The 12,055-nt window shown below is 41.3% G+C and overlaps 1 protein-coding gene across 3 annotated transcripts in view; it reads right to left on the bottom strand.

Moving 5' to 3' along the window:
* CSMD3 (CUB and Sushi multiple domains 3) overlaps positions 1 to 11,717 on the bottom strand; it is a 1,326,016-nt gene extending 1,314,299 nt beyond the window's left edge. For all 3 annotated transcript variants that reach the window (XM_061122845.1, XM_061122846.1, XM_061122847.1), the window contains exon 1: positions 11,487 to 11,717. In XM_061122845.1, the coding sequence (XP_060978828.1) occupies positions 11,487 to 11,664 (178 nt within the window). In that variant the 5' untranslated portion in view covers positions 11,665 to 11,717. The remainder of the gene's footprint in view (positions 1 to 11,486) is intronic.
* Between the last annotated feature and the right edge of the window lie 338 nt (positions 11,718 to 12,055).

Here is a 12,055-nt window from a genome sequence, read left to right as displayed (position 1 = left end):
ATGGATAAAGAATCCACCTGCAATTCAGGAAACACAGGAGACCCAGTTTGATCCATGGGTCAAAAAGATAACCTGGAGAAGAAAATGGCAACCCACTCCAGTATTCTTCCCTGAAAAGTCCTACAGAGAGTGGAACCTGGCAGGCTACAACCCAAAGGGTCACAAAGAGTCAGACATGATGAATGACAGCATGTAAACATTCAAAATGAAATTTAAAAACATTTCCTTCATATTTCTTTCAAATCAGATAACCCTCAAGAGTGTGAACAAACGAAAAAAGCTATTCCTCATAGAAAACTAAAATAGATATTTGAGAAATTAGAATAATATCAATGAAAGGATTTTCATTGCTTAAAACTGTTAAAACTGTTTAAAGCTGTTAATTGTATTAAGTAGATGTGAACATATAAACAAATGGCTAATGGGATGTGAACAAGCTCAAGAAAAAGGCATTTTAATTATCAGTCTGCTTCCTTTCCCTTCACCAAGCTCATGAAAACAAAAATGTTAAGTCAGTTTGTGATTTAAAGTTTCAATAGACTAAAGTGAGTTATTACAGTAGGATCATTTTTAAAATGGAGAACCTTGGCTGACAATTAGTCAATTTTAATCATTAAATAAAATTCTAGAATGTATAATTGCAGGAAATAGACTTGGAGACGGATTGTATGTGTACTTTTACCTGAATTTTGGCAACCGTGGAGAAATCTATGCCTAGCTGTTCTAAGATGCAAAACTATTTAAAATAACAATGTCCCAAATAAATTGTCCAATGTAGTAATAAATATATTCTATGGGTAATACATGTGAGGACATTGTTAGGCTATCTGAACTTTAACACTGAAAATATAGGTTAAAATGACATCTCTATGAATACACTCACAAATTTTTAATATTGCAAGTAGAAAAAGACAGGTATATATTTATATTGGGACAGTCTAAAGTTCAGAAAGGACTTAAGTACAATAGAACACCTTTTGCATATAAAAATATATTTTATCACCTTAAAGGAAAAATGTAATGCTAATTTTGAGTGCTTATGTATAATTTAATGTGTGTATATTTTTTCTTTTTTAGACAATGATGTAATTTCAATGCCCCCATTTAATTTATAGTTAATCTTTAGATTGCATGTTAAGATTCTCATTTACCAGTATTATTACACTTATGTATCTATGTCACCTTACACAATTACTTCAGGAAATATGATTTTGAACCTGGTCAGGATTTGGGCATAGGCACAGTGGCCTCTCTTCTCAAGTAGCTTTATTCCATTAACAAATTAGGGCTAAATGATGCTTCCCAAGTGGAGCTAGTGGTAAAGAACCTGCCTGACAATGCAGGAGATGCTTAAAAGATACGGGTTCGATCCCTAGGTCAGGAAGATCCCCTAGAGAAGGGCATGGCAACCCACTCCAGTATTCTTGTCTGGGGAATCCTATGGACAAAGAAAGGTGCCTGGCAGCTTAAAATCCATGAGGTCACAAAGAGTTGGACATAACTGAAGTGACTTAGCATACATATAAAGGAGGCTCAGAAGGCAGTATCCAATAAAAAGAAGAGCTACCTTGGTAGCTCAGCTGCTAAGGAATCCGATTGCAAGGTAGGAGTCCTGAGTTCAACCCCTGGGTTGGGAAGATTCCCTGGAGAAGGGCATGGCAGCCCACTCCAGTATTCTTGCTTGGAGAAATCCCCATGGAGAGAGGAGCCTGCTGGGCTGGAGTCCACTGGGTTGCAGAGTCCTAGATGACTGAGCGACTAAGCACAGCAATGAAAAGAAACGTGTTGGACAGAGAACTGAAGGACTGTTTTGCATTCTATTGTGTGGCAAATCTCTTCATTTCTCAGAACAGTCTGCTCAGTATGTGGAGATGTACACCTACACCTGCACTTTTAACTAGGATGCAATTATGGTAGGAAGTAGAGCAAGGGGATGAAGCTTGGATAGGAATGTTTTTTTTTTTTTATAAAGTACTTTCCCATACCCCCACATATAAATCTAATGCACATTCCCTGACTATTAGACAGTAGACAAGTGAGTCATAAGAGTTTTCCCATCCTTAAATTCTGTAGAACTAAATGGAAGATTAAGGTACCAAATAGAATTAATGTATTTGCCAAGGCTTATGATACTACTGGTAAATAATTTTATGCCCACATATTTTATATGTGAAGTCCATAAATTCATTTACACTTATAAATTTTAAAATTTTACTCAGGAGCTGGGTTAAAATCTAAGTAATATATGTTTTGATTTTTTTTCTTGCCCTTAATGCACTAAATAGCTTTTTGTCTTATAGTGACATATTTAACTTGTGCATTGTTCCTTTGCTTCACTTACTGTTGTATATAAAACTGAAAAATAGATTTCACAACCATCTAACAGAATAATTAAGAGAGTAAAGTTAGGCAAGTTAAGTAAAGATGTTGAAAATTACAAAACTGAGAAGTTGCGTATTACTGTAAGTTATATATATAATGTGATATATATATATATATATATAAAACACATGGATATTAACATTAGGCTGTCTTTTAAGTTAAACTGTCAAGATTTTGTTTTTTCTCATAAAAATGAAGAGATTTAATTAGTAACTTGGTCATTTATAGTTTTATTGTTTAATGAGTCTATGAACTTATGAATCTATTATGATTTCAGATTTCATACAACCACTAGCTAAACAATGATTCTGGAAAGTCATTGCACCTCTCTGGCCCCAGGAAATGTGGATAATTTATAAATGGAGATAATAATCTATACATAGGAGATAACAGCTATCTCACAAGATACTTGTTAGAATTCTAAGCAGGAAAAAGAGAGAGAATCACTGTTTGAGATGTAGGTAACACACTCTATTTAAAGGGTTTAGCACAGAGCTTCTTATGGCTCAAATTTTATACAGTATATGCACATGCCTCTTTTGGTACCATTTCCCCTGACATAATAACATCTTATATCCTCTCTATATATGAAGTATATTTCCTTGGTGGCTCAGTGGTAAAGAATCTGCTTGCCTACGCACAAGACAAAAGAGATGTGGGTTCAATCTCTGGATTGGGAAGATCCCCTGGAGTTGGAAATGGCAACCCCCTCCAGTATTCTTGCTTGGAGAATTCTCTGGTGGGCTACAGTCCATGAGGTTGCAAAGAGTCAGACATGACTGAGCACATGTTCTTTCACATATGTGAAGCACCCTTGAGCATTCTGGAATCTTGTATAATCTGATGGACTTGTATAAACTAAGCATAGCTGTTGTTTATTCAGTTATGTAAAAGTTAACAAATTCACTTCTGAGAGTCTATTTCCATTTATAAATTTCCTTTCAAAATGGTATGCAACTGCATTTCTTAAACTGTCATAGTTTCAAAAAAAAATGCTTACCATTACTTTAAACTATGGAATAAAAAAATTCTTTAAAATTTGCTAACATAGAGCAAAGGAAGTAAGAAAAACTTTATAATCTTGAACATTACAAACTCAGCTTTTCAGAGAATCACTCATTACTTTTTATGTAATTCAATCACTTTCTGAACTTGTAAGCACTTCAAATTTAGCAACATGCATTATTTTTGAAATTTTACTCCCATGAAGAGACCTTAGAGAAATATCACATATCACTAAAATTGAAGATAGCCCTTCAGATTATTGATTGTTTTTACAATTTTAATTTACAAATATACTATTTATAGTATACTTATATGCTATAAACTTATAAAATATGCTATTTATATATTTATAAAATATACTATTACTTCTGTAGTAGAGTTTTACATGATACCATCATCTTATTTAGATCATGTGAGAGAAATGTGCAAATGTAAATGCAGATGAGAGAGAATGCATACATCTTATGTTAATATGATGTAAATATATGAAAACATGAATAAAATAAATTAGGAACAGATTTTCTAGGTTTAAAAGCCTTTAAATAAGAAATTTTGTCTAGACTATGGGAAGAAGTAAATAAGGATTTGATTTTTAAGTACTATCCCTCTAAGTTCTTTGAAAAAGTGAAAGCGTTAGTCACTCAGTTGTGTCTGACACTTTGAGATCCCACAGACTGTAGGTTCCTCTGTTCAAGGAATTTTCTAGGCAAGAATAATGGAATGGGTTGCCATTCCCTTCTTCAGGGGATCTTTCTGACCCAGGAATCTAAGATCTTTATGAGACTAAAAGAGAGTCCTATGATTTTGTTTTTACAACTATATAATGTCAAAAATAGACTTGAATATATGATGATATTTGGTGTACATAATAGTTTTAGAAACTATTTTCATACCAAAACTGTTTATTTTTGCCTTTTACAAAATGAGTAGTTAGCATTTAAAAAAATACCATAAAAACATATAGTCATTAATATTCTTGTATGGTACTAATTGGCATATGGTTCTCAAATGTTAGATTTGTGATTGTCTTCGTTGGTACCGTCTGAGAAAACTCTGTAGTAAAATTGATAAGGTACAGTAGAAATAGAGTTGAACATGAACTTGAAAGCCTAATGATCTAGTCTCAATTCTGGAGCTAGTTATATTTTTAACCTAGTGAAAAAAGCACTTATCCTTTCTAGACATGTGCATTTATTGTATAAAATATAAGCAGTGAACTAGCTGGTATGTAAGAACTCTTCCAGCCCTGTAAGTACTGTGGATTTGTAACAAGATGAATTAACAAATTTATATAAGTACATTAGTCAATCAATATTAAAATAAATCACTATTGGAATACAACAAATGAAATTAGCCTAGGAGTAGGAGTAGGAGTAACATATTTAAGCTATGATTCTGCCCCTGATTCATAGAGTAACTGTGTAAAGGTGATAAGCAGAAATTTCAGAGTGTTTTTCCAATGTATAATAGCCTGGGAACTTAGCCAAAGTGAAATAATAGCTAGGGAGAAGATGCTCTATTTTTTATTTACTGTGGTGGACAAGTTAGGGCTGGTAATGTTAGAAATGAAGTGTGTGAGATTCACTGGCTTTGTGCATGGAAGTGTATTTTAATAACAGTGATGATAGCTACTAGTGTCTGGCACTATATATGTTGCATGCATAATCTTTCTACTGAAATTCTAATTTCCTTTTTAATAGATAATGAAAATGAAGTTTAGGAAAACTGAGTTGCTAGTACAAAGATAGTTGCTGGCAGAATTTTTTTTTTTTCCCTGCTTCAGGTCTTGGTGGCTCCAGAATACTTGATTTAGTGTTTCTCAAACTTTAGAGCACATCAGGATTACCTGGATGACTTGTTATAAACACCTATGTGGGTGCCCAACTACTAGGCCATCTGTTTCAATAGGCCTGGAGTGGGAATCTGAGAATTCATATTTCTAACAAGTTTCCAAAGGATGCTATTTATTGAGGAACACTTTGAAATCACTGCTGTGCAATCTTTTTTGAGCAAATAGAAAATTTTGTCATATCTAATGACACATGACTATCATTGATATTCTTATTTTCCAGTTACAAGGTACATGATGCATATGATAATCTTATAAATTTTGACTTTTTAGAGGTTTCAAATTGGCTTTTGGGTGACAGATTGTGATTATATAAAAAGTATTAATCCTTAAGAATCTTTAGTTAGCACCAGGTGATAGCTTAGCAAAAGGTGTGATAGCACGAATGCATTTTATAGCAGTAAGATAAGAGGCTTGAGAGAAAGAAAGATGATAACTAGCATTGAGACCATGAATACTGGAAGGTACTCAACAAATTGATTTTTCCCAGTGGCATTCCTGTAAAAGTTATATTCCTGATGAGAATAAGGGCCTTCCAAGGGGTCTAATTCCGAGAAAATCTTGTAGACTTGGAGATTTATCTCCCTGGAAAGTACCATGAATCACCCCACCTGCTCACTTTGAAAGAGAAAAGATAAATGGGTAATGACTTTATCTGTTCTACCAGACCTTATCCAAAATCCAAATTAAAACTGCCACTGTATGTATAAACTACACACGACTTTGGATTATGAGTAAGGGCTATGGGAAAAAGAGACAGAAAAAGAAGCTATGTTTTAATGTATATATAGAGAAAATAAAATGACCTTATTGGCAGCTCAGGCATTTTTGCTAATCTTTTGGCTTGCTGTCATTTTGCTTCTGATCTCTCCAACACTGAAAATTGGAATTCAAAGTACAAGATGACATATTTTCTCAAATAGTCATGTTACTTGAAGTAACAGTTTCCTCACCAGACATATTGCTTGTGGCTTCAAAGTTATTTTCCAAACTGGACAAAACATTGAGAGTATTTAATATCCTGAAGCCTTTTCTGGAGACTGTGATATTAAGTAGAAGAAAGTAAAACTTTCAAGACACCAAGGAGAAGTATGTTTGGAGACGTAGGAAATAAAGTTTAGCTGCTTTCACTTTGTGTTTGAGACTAGACATATTTTAGCATTAGAGGTTGTTTCTATATGTGTGCAAGGGCATCATTAATTACTACCTTTCTTACTTTTTGTTTTATCAGATGGCACTTATGCTAGAGCTTGCCACTTTTAAAATCCTATATTGATGTCATTTGCTACTGCTTTATTTTAATATTTTACTGTTTCTGCAGACAGTAAATTGTGTGTTTAGGGAAAAGATATGTACCCCAAATCTATTCAGCTATCCCATAAATAGTAACACTAATTAATATCATGAACAGTAATAACTACTGAAATGAAATCTATCTCCTGGAGTATATAATCTATTGAGTAAATTCTATCCGTTTTCTCCTTGAAGGATCTTAAAGGAGCTGCCATCAGGTTTTCCACAGCCTGAAACCTGCTACTTAATCATTTCTGCTCACACACTCACTCCTACATGGGCTTAAAGCAGCCCCCACGTCCTCCCCAACACCCTCAATACCAAAAGATGCTGGAAATATGGGGCTGCAAAATGACAGTTTCGAAGGATTTCAACCGGTAACTGTCCAGGGAAAGTTCAGCTCAGAATTCTGGGAGCTACTGAAGCCTTTTGAGGGCGGTAAATTGGGTTGGCTTAACAACTCGGTGATGCAAAGCCTCCCCAAAGGCGCAGTGTTCAAGGAGAAGGGAAAATCGCCTGGCTGCCTGAATTTATCTTTCTTTCTTTGGTTGTTCTGCTTCGTATTATTCTGCACTGCGCTGAAATCCCCGTTCCTGTCCAGCTTTCAGTCCTCAGCTGGCCTCTCCTGCGGGGCGGGGAGAGGACCCCAGGACAACCGGGATGACCCTGTGCTGTTTCATTTCTTCTGCGCTTTTCCCTGGGATCCAACAGAGCCCTGTGGAGTTCCAGTCCTGGGACTGCCCCCTGCTTGCTTTCCCCCCAGCGACAGAGCAGGGCAGGGGGTGAAGGGGATGGAAGAGGGGAATCAACCCCCATTACTCCTTCTCTGGTGAGTTTTTCGAACTCCCGAAGAGCCTGTTAGAGAAGTTGTTTTGGTGAGAGCAGCGCTGGGGCCAGTCTGGGAAAAGGGAGCCTTCTCTGTGCCTCCACCGGGACTCCTAAGAGCAGTGGTCGCAGCACCACGGACCGGCTAGGGTCGGGAAGAGAAACACACGTTGTGTAACCCGCCACCCTGTCGTCTCGGACACACACCCACACCCACCCTGGAGGCCTCCAGAAGGCGCCTCCGTCTTGATCCATGTGGACACTCCCTCCCAGCAACACACACACACACACACACACACACACACACACACACACACACACACACACACACACACACACACACACACACCCCCCCCGTCACAATCGCCAAAGGCCAAGTCAGGCGTTAAGTTCAACCTCAGTGGTCTATGAATATTTCGGGGAATCTGGTCTTCTAGAAGCAATGAAGTATTTCCAGAGGAAGCAGTTGGAAGGGAGGGCTACCTGAACAGACTGCAGCAGGACAAGGACCCCGACCCAAACAAGAAGGTTGCCTCTCAGCAGCTGACTCAGTCTTGTTAAACTCAGGGGAAGGGTTTTGATGATGGTGGCGGTGGCAGTGGGTGGCTTTTTGTTGAGTGCAGTTATTGGTTTGTAAAGACATTAACCTAACAGAACCATCTTTGTAAAGCTCTCTCGAGACCCGAGACACGACAGAAATTTTTGTTAACGATACTGACAGGTCAGACTGTCGCCCTGAGGTCGGGAAAGTAAGAGTTATCAGGCCCGGAGCACAAGCCTGGGGCTGCCACCTCCGGCGCCGCCACCCTGGGGTGGGCACACGGTGATACTGAACGCTGCTGGCAGCTCTCCTCCTGCGTGGACACGGCGACCCTTGCCAGCTCTAATTAACTGCGGGACAAGCTGCGAGCTCTGCTCTTCCCAAGAGCTCTGTGGTGAGAGTAATATCTCCTTGGAGTCCCAGAGCACGCAGAGACGGAGATCCTTCTGGAAGCCGGGGGTGGGGGGGGGGGTCCAGCAAGGAGTCTTGAAAGCAGGCAATAGTACAGGGTGGGGGTGGGGGGTGTAGCCCGCTAGCTCCCACCTGCTGTCCTCGGAGGTCAGTGCTTTCTGTACCTTCCCCCTCACGATTTGTGTGTTCCCCCGGGATCTCCGGAGGAGTGTGGGGAAGCACCCCGCCAGTGTTTGTTTACGTGGGCGGGACGTTTAAGCACGACTTGAAGATTCACATATTCTATCTGATTGAAACCTAAAACAGGCAGGCTGCAGCTGCAGGCTGCATTTCAGAAACCTCTGCTGCGTGTGTGTGCGCCTGTGTGTTTCAGCATGCATCAGCCTAAGCAGCCCCCACCCCGCCCCACCCCCCAATTTGGTGCCCTTCAGAGCGTTTTATTTCAGATGACAACAGTGGGGATAAAACGCCCGGAGAGGGTTGCCTCTCTTTCCAGTACCACTGGAGCGATTCAGGCCTACCACGGAAGCCCACTTTGTCTTCTACTCTGAGGCGTTTTCTCCCACTGAGCCTCTTTGTCATTGCTGTTGCAAGCAGAGGTGAGATAGTAAAGGATGAAAAGTGTGGACAAAAGGTGGAATTCTCAAGGCCTGCGCTGTCCACCTGGGAAAGCACGCCTCGCAGACTTCCGGAGCCCTAGCCCTAGGTTAGAACCTGCAGAGCCCTTCGAAAGACTGCCCATTCCGAGGTTTCCCGTGGGCCTGGGAGACCGGAAGAAAAACACCGTGGAAGACAAAATTGGTCGTAGACACTAAGGGGAAAGAACATTAAAGCTATTGCCGCAATCTTGGTTTTAGGAAAAGCCTTGAGACGTAGGTGAAATTAACATAAAATAAGGAGAAGGGGAAGAAGAAGAAGCAATCGTAAAAATTGGCACCACTGGCAACTGGGAGTAAATCTAAAGAATATATCCTCTGTAAGTTTGTGTCTCAGAATCTGAGGACGGCGTTCCAAGTTGTAAAATATAGGAAATGTCTTTCAAGTGGCAGATAAGTGACAATGAAGAACCTTATTACCGTTAAAAAAAATTAATGGTCCGTTGAAAATTGATTTTGGACAAGATCAAAGCAGAGTGTGAAACACCCCTTCTTCCCGATGTCCCCTAAACTGGAATGTATTCAGTGGACCGATTATCTCAGTCCAAAGTACAGGAGCTGTGAGTGGAGGAGAGGGGGGTGGGAGGGGGTACTCATTTCCAGTTACATTTAAAGCAAACTGACGCTCCTTTCGTTTCTATCGGCGCGGCTTATCTGGGAAATATGGTAGGTCCGGACAGCCGGGCTGTAATCGCAGGCTGCTGGGCTCTGGGATTGTCAGCCTGGCGTGCTCCTCCAGCTTCGGAGACTCCCTCTCCCATCTGCCCCTTCAATGTGTTTTGACTCAACAGGTATCGCGTGAAAACTCGCACTTAACCCCCCGGTCATCTAGCAGGAGCCACCTCAACATTTTTTCCTGCCAGGAGCTGTCACCGGCTCCTCGCGCCCAACCCCAGGGCCATCCATTAACCGCCGACTCCCACTGGCAGGCGAGCTAAGCATAAATGCGAGGCTCCTCACACGTCGAGCCGGCGACGAGAACCCCGTGTAAGCAACCCAAGACGTGTTTTGTGCACTAGGTTGTGTAGTTGCGCCCGTAGAGAACAAGCGTTTTGGTTCAGAGCTGCGTTGAGGCTGGTGGGGGTCGGCGAAGGAGGGGTGTCAAGCTTTAAGAAGGAGGTTGAGATTACAAGGCAGTTGCTGCCACAGAGACCTGGGACGACTTCTTGGCATTTAGGAATGTCAATTAAAATTCGAGACATGTCGCCCATCATTGGTCCCTAATAGAGGGAGAGGTAACCCTTCCAGCTCCCTCCACCCAAAACATGAATTATCATTTCCACTGAATGCAGATGGACTGCCTTCTGTGGGGGGACAGCCAGCTGCAAGCTGGACAATAAACTGTTTCATAGAGACGCGGCCCGATTGCGGTTCAGAGAGACACTCCTTTACAAAGGAAGAAGCGTCCAGTTTGTGTGGACAGAGGTGGCGCGCCCGGGCCAACAGCCCCCCACCCCCGGCACACAGACACCCTGGATTTGAAACTAGCTTCACTGAAAACGACATCCGTCGCGTCTATGCAAGCTGCCATGAGTACGGGGAGGTGGTTGTTCAAAAATGATAGCATGAGTCATAAACACCGCCTGAGTATTTTTTTGCAGCAATTAATGGGCAGCAGGGCGCAGAAGAAGTTGTAGAACAGAGCTGGGAATCTATTTTCTCCCAGAGGACAGCTCTCCTTCCAATGATCCTGACTGTCCCTTGCCTTCCTGCTTAGGATTGAATTTTACATCCCACCCACCTCCTCCCCTTGTCTGTGCATGTGACACTCACTCTACCTGTCTGAACGCCGAGACTTGCTGGGGATTTTCTTTTTGGTCGTCAGCTAATGACTTTCCTCCTACCTTCATTCATCCCCAAAGGTAGCTGGTTACACTTGCTGGCGTCTCAGACCGTTCAAAAGCCCCATTTTAAGCCAAACCTCTACCACAAGACCTAGGAAAGAGCCTCTATCATTTATCAATGCAAAAGAGCCCACGTAGAAATAATTCACATATGCATGCACACGATCGTGTTGGTTGGGGGTGAGGGTGGGGGTATGCTTGAAAGACCCCCGTGCCCTAATGCATTTAAAAGCAGCACCTTCCTAACATGTCGGTAACTTTCCTACCTGAAAGGGTTAAAAAGCATTTCCAGGAGCGTCTTTAATATAAATATTCCAACCAAAGCATCAAACCCCACTGATCTGACTAGAAATCAAGGTAACCCTCATCACCAAGAAAAGTCTTGCAGAGGAATTCTGCCTGGTATCCACTAGTTAGAGGCTATACGAACCAACTCACGTATTCGTTTGAGCATACTGCAAGAATATTTATTGAGCACAAGCTCAATCACTGCATTGAACGCCAAATCTGGCAAGCAAAAGGCATTTCCTATCTGAGGGAGAAAAAGAGCTGTGAATCAACTCCCTCAGTATTATCATGATTATTTTATCGGTGTAAATTGCGAAGTAAGCTACCCGTCTCTGGCGACAAGTCAGCTCACCTCCATCCAAAGCAGAGGGGACCCCCGAAAGCAAGCCTACCTTTCACACAAGACGCCGTCAGTAAAAACACGAGGTTCCAGAACGTAAATCCACTCTTAATCCCCATTTTCTTCATCAGGACGAAGTCTAGGCGGCCACATTTAGCGCATTTTCTCGTGCCAGGCTCCCGGGGTTTGGATTCCTTCGCTCGGCTTTCCCCTTTGCGGATCCCTTTCATATTATTCGCGAGCTCCTAATTCCTGCTCCTCAGCCCGGCGCAGTGGAGTTGTTGCTGTTGTTGGTGCGCGGTCACAGCTCGAAGTGAATGGTGTTTCTGGGATACCACAGCAACCTTGAAGAGGACTCAACCATCTCTCTCCAACGGGGGCACAGAGTCTCTGCTACTCTGGATTCTGCCTTTTCTTGCGCGTTTTTTTCCCCTCCACTAAAACCTACCTCAATTCTAGCTCGTTATAGCAACCACCAGAAACCACTAGTGAGCCTCTTAAAGCCCAGCTCCTCTGTTTGACAAACTCCCCACAATATTTGAAATTAAGAGGTTTGATTTTTTTTCCCCCCCCGAATAGATCAATTCTGCCTCTAAACGCAGCCCAAGAAATATTATGTTA

This window comes from Dama dama, chromosome 21, assembly GCF_033118175.1.
Source record: "Dama dama isolate Ldn47 chromosome 21, ASM3311817v1, whole genome shotgun sequence".
NCBI lineage: Eukaryota > Metazoa > Chordata > Mammalia > Artiodactyla > Cervidae > Dama > Dama dama.
Note: the sequence above shows the minus strand (reverse complement) of the source record. Positions and strands in the feature narration are given on the sequence as shown.